At 41.9% G+C, this 18,495-nt stretch overlaps 1 protein-coding gene across 3 annotated transcripts in view; it reads right to left on the reverse strand.

The window, feature by feature from the left end:
• The window catches only part of HSPBAP1 (HSPB1 associated protein 1), a 52,884-nt gene that overhangs the window by 8,109 nt on the left and 26,280 nt on the right, over window positions 1–18,495 (reverse strand). For all 3 annotated transcript variants that reach the window (XM_081235133.1, XM_081235131.1, XM_081235132.1), the window contains 3 exons: window positions 9,418–9,554; window positions 5,733–5,904; window positions 2,633–2,716 (listed from right to left, as the gene is read on the reverse strand). In XM_081235133.1, coding sequence (XP_081091259.1) covers window positions 2,633–2,716; window positions 5,733–5,904; window positions 9,418–9,554 — 393 coding nt within the window. The remainder of the gene's footprint in view (window positions 1–2,632; window positions 2,717–5,732; window positions 5,905–9,417; window positions 9,555–18,495) is intronic.

Genomic DNA, 18,495 nt, shown 5'->3' on the forward strand with positions numbered 1-18,495 from the left:
CACTTTCAGTCTGTATGTGTCCCTAGATCCGAAGTGGGTCTCTTGTAGACAGCATATACACGGGTCTTGCTTTTGTATCCATTCAGCCAGCCTGTGTCTTTTGGTTGGAGCATTTAATCCATTCACATTTAAGGTAATTATCAATATGTATGTTCCTATTACCATTTTCTTAATTGTTTTGGGTTTGTTTTTATAGATTCTTTTCTTCTCTTGTGTTTCCCACTTAGAGAAGTTCCTTTAGCATTCGTTGTAGAGCTGGTTTGGTGGTGCTGAATTCTCTTAGCTTTTGCTTGTCTGCAAAGCTTTTGCTTTCTCTGAGGATCTCTGAATGAGATCCTTGCTGAGTAGAATAATCTACAATATGGTTGTAGCTCCTTTCCTTTCATCACTTTAAATATATCGTGCCACTCCCTTCTGGCTTGTAGAGTTTCTGCTGGGAAATCAGCTGTTAACCTTATGGGAGTTCCCTTATGTGTTGTTAATTTTCCCTTGCTTCTTTCAGTAATTTTTCTATGTCTTTAATTTTTGCCAATTTGATTACTATGTGTCTCGGTGTGTTTCTCCTTTGGTTTATCCTGCCTGGGACTCTCTGCACTTCCTGGATTTGGGTGGCTATTTCCTTTCCCATGTTAGATAAGTTTTTGACTATAATCTCTTCAAATATTTTCTCGGGTCCTTTCTCTCTCTCTTTGCCTTCTGGGACCCCTATAATGCGAATGTTGTTGCGTTTAATGTTGTCCCAGAGGTCTCTTAGACTGTCTTCATTTCTTTTCATTCTTTTTTTCTTTATTCTGTTCCCTGCTGTGAATTCCACCATTCTGTCTTCCAGGTCATTTATCTGTTCTTCTGCCTCAGTTATTCTGCTATTGATCCCTTCTAGTGTATTTTTCATTTCAGTTATTGTATTTTTCATCTGTTTGTTTGTTCTTTAATTCTTCTAGGTCTTTGTTAAACATTTCTTGCATCATCTCAATCTTTGCCTCCATTCTTTTTCCAAGGTACTGGATCATCTTCACTATCATTATTCTGAATTCTTTTTCTGGAAGATTGCCTATCTCCACTTCATTTAGTTGTTTTCCTGGGGTTTTATCTTGTTCCTTCATCTGGTACACAGCCCTCTGCCTTTTCATATTGTCTTTCTGTGAATGTGGTTTTCATTCCACAGGCTGCAGGATTGTAGCTCTTCTTGCTTCTCTATATATGTATTTAACTTTAATTTTGATTCAGTGTTCTGTGGATAATTTCAATTAACACTTGAAGATGATCTTAGGTGTAGCAAATTAAGCCATTCACTTTGATGCTTGGATTTCATGGTTTCCAATCCCTGGAGTGCCTTCAGAGTTGGAGAAGCTGGCCTGCAGTGGCTCTCCTTCTGCGCTGCACCTAGTATTTTTTTATTTAATATGTATAAGACCATGCGCTAAAGAATAGTATGTTGACTACCCTTAGAGACAAAGAAATCTTATCTTAAAAAAAATGTAAACAGTAATAACGTATTTCAGATAATGGGCATAAAAATGATTCAACTGAGATGTCCACTTCTGGCTGTGATAGAGTAACAGTAACTTAATTACTTTCCTACCGTAAACAACTGGAAAACTAGACAAATACATATTATTAAAGGATTTCAGACATTGGACTACAGGCAACATAAAAATGTGATCTCTGAGTAAAAGAAAATAAATGACTTAAGTCCTATAATTGACCAACTTCTTTTCAGAGGGACATTCTGAACACTGGAGCAGAAAGGGGGATACCAAGCAAGGCAATCAGTTAAGCAGAATTTCTAACTGTAAGTCTATTGATCTCCCATTATACTTCTCACCCAAGGGTTACGACTCTTCTAAGCCACACAATAGAGCTTGCTGTTATAGTATTCCTTATGCTCCCCCTGTGCCAAAGCCCTTCCCATTATCTAAGGGTAAGAATAGTCTGAGTGAGGGGACGGTGCGGTGCCAAAGATGCAATCAAGGTTTTGGGTACAGGAGAGCAGAGATGCATTCAAGGCCTCAGGTTAACGAGGGCACAGGCGCAGTCAAAGCCTCTGGTTAAAGCATACAAAGATAAAATGACACCTCAGGTGGAAGAGACAGACTTGAGCCATAAGAGTAGCCATTCTAATTGTCAAGTAGAGCAGGCAACCAGGATTAAGCACAGCATATTGGAGGGGAAAAGCCTTTGGGAGAAATAAAATGATAACACCTAGCACTGAAAGACTGCTCTGAGAAAATGTGTAAGTCAGGACTGAGAATTCTGCAATTATTAATGAGGACCCTGAACCAAGAAGCAAGTATTTCCAGCCCAGATGGTGGGGGATGGGACTGGCAATGTGGGACACACGTGGCAGATCCAGCCAGGCCCAACATGATTCTCCTAACAACACCGGTCAAGGGAGAAGACCCGGCACACCAACATCAGGGCCCATTTTGTGCCCTTAAAAGAAAGAGAATGGTGTGTCACAAAAATCCTCTTTCCAACCTCACTATCCATCAACAGAGAGCAGAATACATAAATTACGGGAGAGCAAAACAAAGTAACACTGGAGTTGGTGAAAATTAATCACCAAGTTCTATAGACAGGCACTGTATATCTTAAAAGCAGGAAGATTACATTTGTTAGAAAAAAAAAATACCAGCTCAATCCATGAGTTTATACTGACAGTGACAGGATCAATGGATTCCACATAATGCCACCAGTGTCTGGGGACAAACAGAACCTGAAAACCAAACAAAAAACGGTTAGCACAAGAACAGAACATTTTATTTTTATGTCAGAATCAGATCTTAAATGAAGCTAAGGAAAAAAAACAAACTCAAATGAATTTATAATAATATTTTAATAGGAAAGGGAAACAAGAAAAAAAACCCCACAATCCTTTTATTCCTTTTCTTAAATTAACAAGTTTGCATGTTCTACAAAGGATATTACTAGCTTCTCCAGTCTCTACTCTCCCTTATCCTGGACCTTCTCTGTCTGCATCCAAATCTTAGTAAAGGATTCTGAGATTGTAACTTTTCCTCCTTTCCATCACATAATAGTTGTATGAGTTCTGAGAAAGGGCAGAGGTAAACACATAGGACATATTTTCTGCCTTCTCACAGTCCAAAATCTAGCCAATGAAAAAATAATATATAGAAAAGTGGTAAATCACTTTTTAACACTTATAACCACTTACATAATTTATAAATTATATAAGTGGTAAATCAGAGGAGTGGACACTGGTGCTAGAGATCTTCAGAGGTGGGAGAAGCAGGCATGCTTCTAGGGACGTTAGGGGCAACCTGGATGGAGGAAGTGTGATTTGAACCAGGATTAAGAGAGAATGAGGACATGCCAGGAGGGAGAAGTGGGCAAGGGAGGTGGGACTGTCGAGGGACAGCAAGTAGGTTAGTCTTACTACTGCAAAGGAGTAAAGGGGAATAAAGTGGTGAATCAGGTTAGGGCCAGTGGAGGGCCCTGAGTTCAGAATAAAGAATCTGGATTTTATCCTGTAGGCATTTTAAGTTGCTGAGAAGTTCTGAGTAGGGGGATGGTTAAGACAGTGACATTGTGGGAGCGTCTGGGAAGGACAGGAGATTCTTGCAATGGTCCAATTATTAAATTAAATGTTAACATTTAAATAGGAAGATATAGCAAACAAAAGCAATGGGCAGAATCAAGAAGGACTGCATTTATCCAGAGTCATTACAAGAGTTTGTGGAAGGCTGAGTACAGCAGATGGAGATGATCTGAAGCTTCGGGGCTTCGGATTTAGGAAAATGGTGGTACTTGCTATGGACAAGATGGAGATGGGAAGAGACCTCCTTTTAAGAGAACTGGGCACTAAAAACGTCCACTTCAGCCACTGGATTTAGTCATTAGGAGGTCATTAATGTCCTATCATAGAGTATACTTTCAAGTAAAGTGGTAAGAGAGAGAGCCAGTTTATGGTGGATTCAGGAAACAGCATGATATAAGGAAAACTGATACAACAGACAGAAATACTCATTCGAATTTGGCATTAAAATAGAAGAAAAAAAGAATTAGCAGCCACTTCACATCCACTAGAATGGCTATAGTTGTAGTAATATAATAATAATAAAGGAAAATAACAAGTGTTGGTGAGGATGTGAAGAAATTAGAACCCTCATAGATTGCTGGTGGGAATGTAAAATGGTGCAGCTGCTGTGGAAAACAGTTTGGCAATTCCCCCAAAAGTTAAAAAACACAGAGTTATCATATGACTCGGCAATTCCACCCTTACGTATATACCTAAGAGAACTGAAAATATATGCTCATACAAAAACTTGTACTCAAATGTTTATAGCAGCATTATTCGTAATAACCAAAAAGTGGAAACAATCCAAATATCTATCAGCTGTTTAATGGATAAATAAAATGTATATCCACACAATGGAATATATTCAGCCATAAAAAAGAATGAAGTGCTAATAACATTCTACAGCCTGGATGAACCTTGAGGATATTATGCGACGTGAAAAACGCCGGACACAGAAGTCCACAGACTGCACAACTGCACTTATGTGAAATGTCCAGAATAGGTAAATCTATACAGAAAGAAAAGAGAGAAGTGGTTGTCAAGGGCTGGGGGGAATAGGTGAATGGGGAATGACTGCTGATGGGTTGAGGAAACTTAGTGAAATCGTTCAAGCTGGAGCACTCGAGTGTAAAGGAAGCAGGAAGAGCCAGTGAGAAGGGAGCAAAAGAAGGAACACAGGCAGGTCAGAGGGATAATCAAGGGAATAAAATCTCCTTAAGAGACTAAGAAAAACTTGCAAATGTTAATAAAATATCAGACAGCAAATGCCAGTGTTGTAAAGGTGATATTCCCCACTGGGTAGCAGCACTAAGTACTAAACCTTTGGAAATGTTTCAGAGACAGTCAGTTACAAAAGTAACATCCATTCTTGCTTAAAAGCAAATCATTCTCAACAAATATTATATGGTATCACTTATATGTGGAATCTAAAAAATGATACAAATGAATCTATATACAGAACAGAAACAGACTCACGGACATAGAAAACAAACTTATAATTATCATGTTTGGTTATGCGGAAAGGGGTAACTTAGGAGTGGGGGATTAACAGACACAAAGTACTATACATAAAATAGATAAGCAACAAGGATTTACGATATAGCACAGGGAACTATATTCAATATCTTGCAATAAATTATAATGGAAAATAATCTGAAAAAAAATATATAATTGAATCACTTTGCTGTACACCAAAAACTAACACAATATTGTAAATCAACTATACTTCAATTAAAACAAACAAAAAACCCTATATCGTTCTTAGTTCATTCTGCCTTTGTTGGCCCACTAACTGGATGCGTTCGAACCTGTGTTTGTGCGTCTGGATTTTATCTTGGTTGAACAGATATTAATTGTGAATAAATGTTCCAGAAATGTTCAAGTACTCATGCCTTGACACCTTCTCTTAACCTGAATAAAAATAACCGAGTTTTTGGATCTTCCTCCACAGGCCATTCTCCTCTTCACCAGCAGGAGGAGCTGTGTTACCTCCTCCCATCTCCCTCCCATGACCTGTGAAGCAGGGATTGTGCGTGAAGCCTACAGCTCGGGTAGCTATGTTCCAATAGCAGGGCAGCAGGGAAGGAACCATTGTCATTTGTATTGATAGGGAGGCACGTGGCATAAAGACTTGAAAGAAGCTATAGCTGGGGTGTCCACTGACAGGTCACCAATGTTTCAAAGCTCCCATTACCTGTCCGGGGCTCAGGGTAACCATATGTCTTCGAGCCTTCCAAAATTGAGGAAAACGTTTTAAATCAGGATTGACAACATTGATTTTACTGAACACGCTAGATTCTTCATAAGGGATTCTAGTTGGATAAAGGAAAGGAGTATCTTCAGGAGGAAAGAGATGCCATCTTTTCCTAGTTAAAAAAATAACATACAAGTTAGTACTCTAAACTTGAGACAAAACATGTAAGAAGGCAGTAGCTAAGTGCTCATTTTCACTCATTTTCATTCAATCCATAAAGGAATACAGGAACCGCAGGGGTCACCTGGCCCATCTCTCATTCAGGGCTGGAATCTCCTCTGCAGACACCTAGTAAAGGAAGGGCAGCAACTAGTGGGTATCTCATGATGCCCTGAGCAGCCTCTTTGCAGGGACAGGAGCTCCTTTGTAAGATCATTCTTTCTTATCCCAAATCAAAGTCAGCCTCCTCATAAACGGTTTCCATCCCTGAGTCTAGAGCTCCCCAGAATAATCTCTACCCTTTGAAATCTCTGGATTCCTCTCTTATGCAGAGTAACCATTCATCCAGAGTAACTACCCACCCAACAGTTTCCAGACTTCTCCCTATTGGGGCTGTAAACTCCTTAACCTAAACATTTGTTAAGTTGATCCATTAAGGAAGAGAAATGCACGAATGATGCCACACAACTAAAAAGTAGTATCATATAGGCATTTTCAAAAAGAAAACTGTAAAATGTTTGTCACTTTAAAATTTTTTGAAAAATGGAAGTGATAAACCTTAACTCACAAAACACTAGACACACCAATACTTTGAGCCAACAGAGGGAGGAAGTCTGAAGCAAAGGAGGGAGAAGTGTGAAAAAGGAAGAGACACAGACAGACAGAAATACACAGATGGGGAAGCAAAGAGAGAGGGAAAAGAACCTAGTTCTGAGACAAGCCCTAAAGCCCTCTAGTGACCCCTGACAGTTACAGAGGGGCTATCATGTCCTTTCAAAACATGGCCTTTCAAAAGAGCTGACTGCTCTTCTCAAACTGGGAAATATAAAGTCTTAGTTTGCCTTAGAGATGATAAAGCTGCTTCTTCCCACTGGACCTATGACTAGTTTGGGAGAATTTTTGGCATTTAGGATGTTTAGAATGTTAGAGCTGGAAGGACCCTTAAGAGATCATCAGTCTAATCTTACATTCAAAGAAGTGGAAGAGGGAGCCAAGGTTTGCTCAGTGTCATTCACTGGGCTTGTTAGTGGTGGACCCAGTACTAGGTCACAGATCTCCAGACCCCTGCACTATAGCTGTGTTTCCCAAAGGAACAGCCATGATGATAACCATCCCATACAATTTGCTTTGCTAAGTTTAAAATGTAATATGTTTCCATCCTTGTGTTCTTAATCAGAAAAGGTAGTCAATCATCATGTCATCCCTGGCTCAAAAACCTCTTGGTTCTGATGCTGAAAGAACAGAGAATAAGCAGTATTTGCCTGGGCATTAAGACCCTCAGGCTCCACCCTGCCTTTCCTACTAATCCCTCTGTCTCTAATGCACAACTTACACGGACAACTCACTGGGCCCTCTATATACCCCACGCTTTCCTGGGACTCTGCTCATGCTGGTCCCTTTGCTCCTCCCACCTGTGTCTTTTGAACATTCACCCACCCTTTGAAACCCATCTCAAATGGCAACTCCCCTCTGAAATCTTCCCTAATCTTTCCAACAGGAACATTTTCTCTTCTACTTTTTAGTTGCATGGCTCTACGAAACCTTTCTCAAGGGCATGTTCATTCTGCCTAGATATATCACAGCAATCCGTGGGCTTCCCTGCACTCTAACCGTACATACACTCTCTTAGGGCAGAGAGGTGTCTTACTTGTTCACCTCTGTTCCTACTGTAACACATGGTATCTGCACGGCAGGATACTCAATAAATATTTACTGAATAGTTAGTTATTTTATTACTCCAGAGCTATATGAGGCCAGAAAATATGGTCTATGACAAAATTAAAGTAAAGCTATATTAATTTTATATCACAGAAAGAACCCAGGTATTTTTCGGTAATGTTTTTCCAACTGAATTTCTTTGGCTTATTTTCCACTCAGAACACACGGAAAGCAGCCACTTAAAATGATGCCTTCTCTAACAAAATTTAAGGTTCAGACTATTAACTCCATAAGGGCAGGGACCAGGCACACTTGATTCACTGCTGTAACCATAGTGCATTAATAATGCACCTAGACGTTCTAGGCTGCTTAATAAAGACCTGAGGAATCCAGGAGGAACTATTTCATACAGTTTTATAGTTTTCAGAGTACTTCACACGTGGGGGGAGCAGTTCAAAGATGGTAGCAGAGGAAGACCCTGAACTTACCTCCTCCCACAGGCACAAAAAATACACATGTACATATAGACCAGTTCCCTCTGAAAAGAACCTGAGAACTAGCTGAACACGTGCTCCACAATAAAGAATAAAAAGGACTAACTACATCAAGATGAGCAGGAGAGGCAGAGAGACGCTCCCGCCAAAACCCCCAGCCCCTGCGTGGTGGCACACAACAGGAAGGGACCTCACCAGAAAAGGGCTTCTCCCGGGAAGTTAGGGGCTGGCACCCCACATTAGGAGCCCCGGCCCCTGGGATCTATACCACAGAGATGAGCCCCTGTAACAGCTGGCTTAGGAAACCAACGGGACAGGTGTCTAAGGGTCCCCGAGTGCTACACGAAACTGAGACGCCCCTCGTAAAGGGTTCACGTACATCTCACTTGTCCCAAAACCTAGCAAAATAACAGCAGTTTGAAAAGTGTTGAGACTACACGTGAAGGAAAGTCATTTAGAATCTGAGAGTATCCACCGAAGGGGTGGGAAATGATGGAAATGCTCCCCCAGGATGGAAGCACTGGCAGACGCCATTGTTGTGTTCCCCACCTAACCTGCGGGCACAGGTGGGCAAGCTCGGATGCAGGGGTGAGCAACTGTGGCTCTACCCTGCCGCAATGCTGAAGCCGAATAGCTCCAGTGACCAGAGCACTTCCCCAGCCCTGGTGCAGGCAGGTGGGCACAAACGGTCCCGGCATTCTCCTGCTCCCTAGCTGAAGTCTGTGAGTGTGGGAGGCTGCAACACAGCCCTGCCCCGTGGCTGGGGCTGGTGCGCATGAGCAGTCACAGCGTTCTCCTGCTCCTGAAAAGCCAACACGCGTGCACGGACGAGGCAATCTCATGCCACACTGCTGAAGCCTGTGGGCACGAGCAGTCATCGTTTTCCCACTGCCCTCCCAAAACAAGAGAGCAAGTCCCACCCCCTATGCTCTACAGCTACTAATGCAGACTCTTACATTATAGAGGTAAGCAGACATCTGTCTAGCTGAACTGGGAGTGTACTCCTAGAGTTCTAGGATCAGCTTTCTGACAGTAATAATCAGCTTTGATTATTACTTGATTGATCAGCTTTCTGACCAATAAACACAGACACCACCATCTATACTGTTCCCCTTATTTCACAAAGGAGGAGACTGAACCAGAGGTTAAGAGATCTGCCCTGGTCATGAGGCAGGCTGATAGGATGGAGCAGGGAGTCCTGCCCCCTACCCGACACTCATTCCTCTTCCTGTGCAACACACAAAAGACACACACACACACTCTCTCTCTCTCTTTCTCTCTCCCTCATGCATGTGCATGCACATGTGCATTACCTTCCTTGTACCTGGAATACTAGGTTGCAACCATAGGAGTCCAGATGACAGGGTGTATGGGCCCCCATGGAGCCGATCCACAATGTACTTTCCTGTCCATTTCTTCCAGGAAACCCAAAGTCAGACCATATCACATCCTGTTTTGAAAATAAAGTCACAGTCCATCAAGAGCCAACTAACTCTGTTGTATAAGAGTGTTACACATTTTCACTAACACATCTGGTTTTGGGCACTTGGAACACTCTCTTACAGAAATCGCTATAGATGGAAGAGGTTAGGTTTCCAGAGCAATTCAAGAAGTCTTTTTAACCAATAACATATCTGAATAACCCCACTAATAGTAGTTATTCAACAAATATTTACTGTCTGCCTAGAACATGCCTGGCAGTCTTCTAGAGCATGTGATGAATCGATGCACAAAATAGACAAAAACGCCCACCCAAATGAAGCTTACATTTCAGAGGTTGGAGACCGACAATAAACACTAGACACAGTTATGCAGATATATGGGGGAAGTGGCTCAGGCAGCAGGAACAGTGACTGCAATGGAAATAGAAGTATTTTTTTAAATCTCTGAAGCTTAACCCAGGAATCCAAAAAGGCACATTCCCTCTAAGCAGTGCAGATATTTTGAGGCATAAGTAATGTACTAACTTTTTGCACTTTCAAAGACCACATGAAAGAAGCCTTCTCCTAGGTTAGTGGAGTTATTTAAAATTATAGATGCTGGAGCATCTATAGTAGTTCATACCTACTAAACTAGAGTCTTCAGGTGGGGGAGACACAGCATATCCTTTGAAATACTTTTGCTGTGCTCCTCAAGGTCATTAACTCTTTAAGTGTAAAGAACTTGAAAAAGAGACAGCACAGTGCTTTCAACTTGGCACTCCTTATGTCTAGTTCTGTGGACAGATCCTGCCCAAGTCAACTACTGATCCATAAATACCATCTGGTCCAGTAGTTCTCAAACCAGGCTCCCTGGCACCCCCTTAGGGCACTGGGGATAGCAGCAAAGGCTCTTTCTTTCAGCAAACTGCTCTGCTTGATTTTATTTAGGTTTGAAGAAAGGGTGTTCCTGCTTTTAAATAAAAGTTAGAAAACTACGAACGTAGTCTGACATAAACTCAAATCCATGCCATTTAAGATATGTATAAGCTGAAAAAGAAAAAGAACACACTAGTGAACCAGGTAGGAAAGTTTTGCTTTATTTTTTATTTTATTTTTTTTGAATCATGAATTTTTCCTTTTGAATTTTAAAAAACAAAACAAAAAACACTTCTATGTGCAGAACATGGTCCTAAATACTGACACTACTTTATCAGTATCTTCAAACTTTTCTCTTTTTGGAAGCAAAGCATTAACACTACTCAAAGAGAAAAAGGATTTTGGAGAGACATTTTTAATGGATGGTTTTAAGGAAGACTAGAAAAAGCTTTTTTATTTTTGTTTTGAGTGATAAAAATAGAATATGTGCATATAACTAATATCTGTTATAAAAAGGGGAGTTTTTGCAAGGTCAGCACTATTGTAAATGCATATGGCTCAAATGCAGCAGCTCCAGGGGGTGGCAAAAATCATGTCCCCTCTGGATATAGCCCATATGCTCCATGAAGGGAGCCTACCTCTGTTTTCCCAATGCCTAACATAATACCTGGCTCAGGTTAAGCGCTTAAAACTTTGGCTGCTTGGGAAGGAAAGAAGAATCTGTTGGCTTATTATGGGTAAATGGTTCAGGTCAAGAACATTTTTGAGCATCTGTTACATACCTGGTATGATGCTGAATGTCTGGAATATGAAAATTAATACAACACAGGCCCTCCCTTCAAATCTCATAATGGAAGATAGTCCTATAAATGGACCCTTCCGATATAATGCAGAAAGTGCTCTCACAGCAGTGAGCAGAGAGTGCTCTAAGATCACAGAAGAAGGGCTCCCAGTCCAAGCAGGGAGCTTAGGGAGGCTTCCAACGAACCTGGTCCTTGTTGAACAATTCACCACACCTCAGTTTGGAATTTAACTAAAGGTAGATGAAAGACACGCAATATAAAAATAAAAAACGGGGATCTGTCTTACCTAAGAGGCTGGTTTAAGTGACTCTTAATCTTCTTACAGATACACGCCTTTGGGAGTCGAATGAATGCTGATATCCCTCTCCTCAGAGAAATGAATGCACACGCACATGTGAGCGTGCGCGCATGTGCGCGCACACACACACACACACACACTTTCACATACACTTTGAGGGAGTCGGTGGACCAAACACAGGTGAGAAACTGTTCTAGAGCACTACTTCAGAAAGAATCACAGAAGGAAAGTTTTTCTACCAGGTCGGGGGTGACTATATGAAAAACTGACGTGAGGCTTCCCTGACCTCTTATCTAACACAGTAATGACTAAAAAAGGAAAAATTATTTTGGAATGATTAGATCAGGGTGACCTAAACTTCAGCTGCAAACTGGCTGGGAAAACTAGAGGGTGAAGGGTTTGGGGGCAAGTGGCAGAGAGAGAGTAAGTCCAAGTAAATTTGTCAGAAAATAGATAGCATTGAGTGTTACCTATTTTGGCTTTCTTTCCCCACAGGCTCTTGAGAGTTGGGACTTTCTTGCCAATTGAATTCAGCTACTTACAGGTAGTCAAATCTCTGAAATGAGTGCAGGCCCAGGAGGAATCTGCGTTGGGTCTTGCTAGAAACAAGTGACCCTGTTAGGCAGCCACATCAGTGAAACTAACACAGGTGACTGGTGGGGTGATCCATCCTGGAGTCTATTCCCACATCCACTTCAAAAGTTGAAAAAGTCTTTAGAAATCATCTCTATCCATGAAATTCTATTCTACATCATCCCTGAAAAGAGCAAGCATCTGGTTGATTGCTTACTACAAAATAAATATTTGCTTTCTTGTAACTTCCAGAAGGTCCTAGATTTGTTTTCCACAAACAACAGGTTTATTTTCTCTTCTGCCAAAAACTGTTGTCTTTAAATTATCTGAAAAATGGTCATGTCTTCTCCTTTATCATTTTTTTCAAATATCTAGACTCAGTAGCATTAAATTTTCCTTCCAGTTTCTCTCCTCTTGACTACCTTTGTCAACAGCCCTCTTAAAGCCTGGCTCCCAAAATGAACCCCAGACAGAGCCTATGTAGTACCTTGCATATGGGTCTCAATATTCCATGATCTGGACATTACACTATTAATACACTGTCAGACGGTGCTTTTTTTTTTTTTTTTTTTTAAGAAAAAGCAGCTGGGACTTCCCTGGTGGCGCAGTGGTTGAGAGTCCGCCTGCCGATGCAGGGGACACGGGTTCGTGTCCCGGTCCGGGAGGATCCCACATGCCATGGAGCGGCTGGGCCTGTGAGCCATGGCCGCCAGGCCTGCGCATCTGCAGCCTGTACTCCGCAACGGGAGAGACCACAACAGTGAGAGGCCCGCATACCGCAAAAAAAAAAAAAAAAAAAAAAAAAAAAGCAGCTGAATTATACCATGGCTAATCTAGGCTTGACTGCCTTTTTCTTATGAACTGTTGCCTAGCCATATCTCTTCATCCTTGACGTTATAGAGTTTAGGAGAAGGCCATGGGACCCTACTTTTATCCCTCTTAAATTGAATGTTAAGTTTCTGCCTGGTGCTTTGTAATGTTTACATGAACCTACATACATGACTCCTAAACCTTCATTTCCAGTCCTAACTTCTCTTCTATTTACGACTAAATCTATATTTTCAACTGCTAAACCTATATTTTCAGCTGCTAACTATCAGGTTATTGAATCCATATGGTGGGACAGGCCCTGATACTAACATTTTCTATGTATCATCTCATTTAATCCTTATGAGATTGAAGGTAGTTATATCTACTGTACAGATGTGGAAACTGAGGGACAGTTCTGTCCTTTTATTAAAAAACATGGAGACATTTTTGGTTGTCATAATAAATAGGAGGGGGGTGCCTTGGTATTCAGTGGATGGGGGTCAGGGATCCAGCTCAACAACAGAAGTTTTGTATCTTGCACAATTTTCATAGCACTGAAAAATTTGATCTTAGTGTTACCTGAGATTAGAGCTCTGACTCTTTTTTTTTTTTTTTTTTGCGGTACGCGGGCTTCTCATTGTTGTGGCCTCTCCCGTTGCAGAGCACAGGCTCCGGACACGCAGGCTCAGCGGCCACGGGATCTTCCCGGACCGGGGCACGAACCCGTGTCCCCTGCATCGGCAGGCGGACTCTCAACCACTGCGCCACCAGGGAAGCGCCAGAGCTCTCTTAATTTCATATATTCTCAAAGGACTTTTGCACGGTTTTAACACATACTGAATTTTCTAGAAACACAATTACTAAGTAAGTCGAGGGAGGACTGTACTTTGTGTTCCCGCAGCTTCATCAAGAGTTGTTCACCATTTTGAAAAACAGTCACCAGCAGCATTGAAGCTCATGATATTTGGTTTAGCAATGTGTACACCAATATCAATCTGTGCTTGTACTCTCTCATCATGGTGACTCTGTGTATAGATACAAACATACTCATTTAGCCTCACTTCAAAATGTTAAATATAATATATTGGAAATATTCTATGGAATTTTATCTTAACTCTTCAAAACTGAACCTTTGGGCTTCGCTGGTGGCGCAGTGGTTGAGAGTCTGCCTGCCGATGCAGGGGACACGGGTTCGTGCCCCAGTTCGGGAAGATCCCACATGCCGCGGAGCGGCTGGGCCCGTGAGCCATGGCCATGGAGCCTGTGCGTCCGGAGCCTGTGCTCCGCAACGGGAGAGGCCACAACAGTGACAGGCCCGTGTACCACAAAAACAAAACAAAACAAAAAACCAAAAACTGAACCTTTTCCTTGTAGGTAGGTACAAGCATCTGATTAATTCATTATGTCTTCTAGTATAGTGACGCTTGAATATTTACACATTAAATCACATACTTCTGCTTAAATTCTCCTGTATTTTATAGCTGGGGTAGTTTAATAGTTAAAAAAAATTATTTGTGGAAGTAATTATATCACCTGCAAACTGCATTTCAGAACAGTAAAGGGGATGCAGGTTCTGGTATGAGACCATTGCTACACTACCTCTCTACTGCTCTCCCATCATGGGCTACACACCTCCCTGCCTTTGCTTCTGCTGCTCCCTCTGCCTGGCTGGTCTCCTTGCTGCCCTTCCCACACCCCAATTCACATTTCTCTTTCAAGACCCAGTATAAATGTCATGTCCTTGAACCCTTCCACACTCCCCACCGCAACCCCTCCCTCCCCTACCGCGTGCAACCCGGTCATTCTCTCTTTTGGTCTGTCTCTCCCAAAGAACTTTGATTCTTTGCCTGTCCGACCCATTCTCCTCAAAGCAGCAAAGAGTGATCTTAAAATATTAAGTCCTGGGGCTTCCCTGGTGGTGCAGTGGTTGAGAATCTGCCTGCTAATGCAGGGGACACGGGTTCGAGCCCTGGGCTGGGAGGATCCCACATGCCGCGGAGCAACTAGGCCCGTGAGCCACAACGACTGAGCCTGCGCGTCTGGAGCCTGTGCTCCGCAACAAGAGAGGCCGCGATAGTGAGAGGCCCGCGCACTGCGATGAAGAGTGGCCCCCGCTTGCCACAACTAGAGAAAGCCCTAGCACAGAAACGAAGACCCAACACAGCAAAAATAAATAAATAAATAAATAAATTAAAAAAAAAAAAAAAAAAAAAAGGCCCCATCCTTGGAAAAAAATTAAAAAAAAAAAAAATATTAAGTCCTGTCTCCCCTTTGCTCTGCACTTAGAATTAGATCCAAATGCCCTCTATCATGGGCCTGCATGACCAGGCCCCTCTCACCTCTCTGACACCTCTAACCCTCTCAGTCTCACTGGCCAGGCTTCAATCACAATGGCTTTCTTTCTTTTTTTCCAAAAAGGCAAACTCTTGTCACATTCAAGGGCTTTGAACTCTGCTTAGAAAGCTCTTGACCCTCCATTCACTTGGCTAGCTTCTCATTTTTTAGCAATCAGCTTAAATATCACCTCCTCAGAGAAAGCTTCCCAACTTACCCTTTTAGAAGTCCCTCTGCGTACTAATTTTGGCCCATTTTTGCTTACTTCATAACAGTTATGACAATCGGTTAGACTCACTTGTCTGATTTCACTATAGAATATGAGCTCCCTGAGGAGAGGAGACCAAGGCTGTCTGTGACTCTCTAGCCCTAGTACAGTAGTTGAAAAACAGGTGTTTGTAGAGTGAATATACAATCATGCACAATTTACAGTTATTTTCTGTCTTTTGAACACATATTCACCTCACAGACCCCAGCAACTGGCAGAGTCCACAGCACACAACAGAGCTTGAATCTAGTTTCTGCATTCATCTACTCTCAGCTTTGGCTTCATGTTTTTTAATCAGCTGGAAGACTTATTACTCTGCTTCGCCTCTGGAATTTTTTTCTTGGGAAAATACAGGTCTGGTGGGTATGGTCCTGGAGCTCCTTGGTCATCCCAGGCCAGTGCCCAAGTCTAAACAATTCTCCCAACACACAGTGGCTGACAACAGCCACCTGCCACAACCTCACAGAGAACTCAGCGAGCTCCCCCAGGGTCTGCAACATCAGAGGAGGCGCATCCCAGACCACAGCGTGCATCAAGGTTGGGCCTGGTTTCTGGAATAAATGGACTATCCATTCAAAATCATTATATGTTGGCTTTGGAGGTCCACTTAATCACACATCTGGACTTGACTATGTTGTTATATCTGCTAGCGTAGTTATTGAGCATTAACACATCAAAATATATGTTGTTTATTATAAAATACTTCCTCGAAAATTCTCCTTTATATTATGGGTAAGGTATTTTAACAATTTAAAAGAATTACATGTGTAGGTAATCGTATTATCTACAAACTGTATAAAGGGAGTGCAAGATCTGGGAGAGTTGAGAATCACTGCTATAGCACAACTATTAGAATCAAAAACTACTGACCGATAATATATGTGATATGCTAATAGGGGATGGAGACTCAAAAAGTGTAAGGCATAAACATCTCTATTATCAAGAACTCTAAAATCTAGTTGAAGACACCAACATGAAATAACAACATAAACAAATCAATTACCCCCTCCCCAATATGCCAGAAGGCAATTCTATCATGATCACACAGCTGTACAATAAATTAAGAGGTCAAGAATGCTTGATATTTGCTTTTGTCTCTCTCTGTCTTGATCCCTCAATAAGTACTAATGCATTAGTACTTAATCGAGAGATATGAACTTTGTTCTTTTCCCTTCCTCTCTTCAGTGAGACGTATAGCAGATTGCTAACCTATCAACTTAACCATTAAATAAAATGACCATCAATCATCCTGCCCCAGGGATCTGGCCATAGGGGCCCCCCCTTGAAACTGCCAGCCCTATGGCTGCCTAAGAAATCCCTCTGGCTTCAAAATCCTCTCTCCCTAGCTGACAAGGGCATTCTTAGCTATGCACTAAGGATGGCTGTACAGACTCATTCTTGGATTCGTCCCTTTAATGCTGCAATTCTCTCTGGTCCCTATACTTGCTGCCTGCAGAGGCCCGGAATAACTGTACTTTTTGTAGAAATTGTAAATCTTGCTTCAATTTTTCATGTCCTTCCATGAACAGAGTGTGCCATAAACTGCCTATTTTTCTTAATATCTCATTCTCAATTTTATTCAGACAGATAACGTGCCCAGCTAAGAGACATCCGTTTTCCAGCCTGCCTTGCAGTTCAGTGGGGCCAGGAAACTAAATTCTAACCATTAAGCAAAAGTTGTTGGATGGGACTTCTGGGAGAGCTCCTTAAAAGAGAGGCAGAGAGCTGGGAGTATACGTTTGTCCTTCCTTCCTCCTTTCTGAAATACAGTGTGATGGCTCTCTTGGAATACAAGATGGCTTTGAGGATGAAAGCCACATGCTAAAGACAGAGTAGAAAGACAGGAAGAAGCTGGGCTCTTTGGGATGACAAAGCCTCCATCCCAGCCCCGGCCAGCGTACCTCCAAACTTTCCTTAGGTGAGGAAAAAATTCACCGTTATGCGTTTAGTTAGGCAACTTCCATTCTGGGATTTCTGTTACAAGCAACTAAGCCTAACCCAAATTGATTCAGGAGGTTAACCCACGGAACCTCGTCTTTCCCCAGTAATCTCATTCTGTCAGAGCCTTTATCTTGGGTTTGCAGTTATGCCAGTCCTAAACCCTATATCAGAGAAACATATCCTTGAAGAAATACGCCTGTAGACACTTCGGGGAGGAAGTAGGGAGAGTTTCATGGTACTATTCTTTGAGTATATTATAAATATAGTAGGCTTCCCCAGGCTAGCCTGGAGAACTAACCGCCAAGATCTGCATTGTTCCTCCAGGAAAAAAAAAAAGTTCTGAGTCCAAACAATTGATATACAAATAAAATGTGTAGAACACAAGCAATGAAAAATACAAAAGACAGCAAAAGAATAAAAAGAACCAAAAGGTCTTGATAATTAACTCTTTAATTAAAAAATAAGACCACAGTTATTATGGAAGTGCTAATGTAGGGCTGCAGTACTATAATTTAGTAGTCCATTAGATACTCTAGTGGTTAGGGGTAATTCTAGAAGACAATATCACATGTTACTCCAGTACTTAAAGGAATTAACCAGGAATTCAGTCCTGCTTTTTCATCCTCCCCCACATCCAACCGCAATGGTTTCCTATCAGCCCCAATTGCTGGCCTCTTCCCAGACATATTCTGGGAAATTTATCTGCAGTTTAAAGACACCTAAGAGAGGGACTTCCTTAGTGGCACAGTGATTAAGACTCCACGCTCTCAATGCAGGGGGCCCGGGTTAAATACCTGGTCAGGGAACTAGATCCCACACGCATGCCACAACTAAGAGTTTGCATGCTACAACTAAGGAGGCAGCGAGCCACAACTAAGGAGCCCTCGAGCTGCAACTAAGGAGATAGCCTGCCACAATTAAGGAGCTTGCCTGCTGCAACTAAGACCCAGCTCAACCAAACTAATTTTTTTAAAACTATTAAAAAAAAAAAGAGAGACACCTAAGAGGGATGGAAATAACGCACTACAGTGTTTCAAGACCAAATATGGCACAGCTTCTGTACAGAA

The sequence above is a fragment of the Mesoplodon bidens genome (assembly GCF_964165515.1).
Source record: "Mesoplodon bidens genome assembly, chromosome: 5".
Taxonomy (NCBI): domain Eukaryota; kingdom Metazoa; phylum Chordata; class Mammalia; order Artiodactyla; family Ziphiidae; genus Mesoplodon; species Mesoplodon bidens.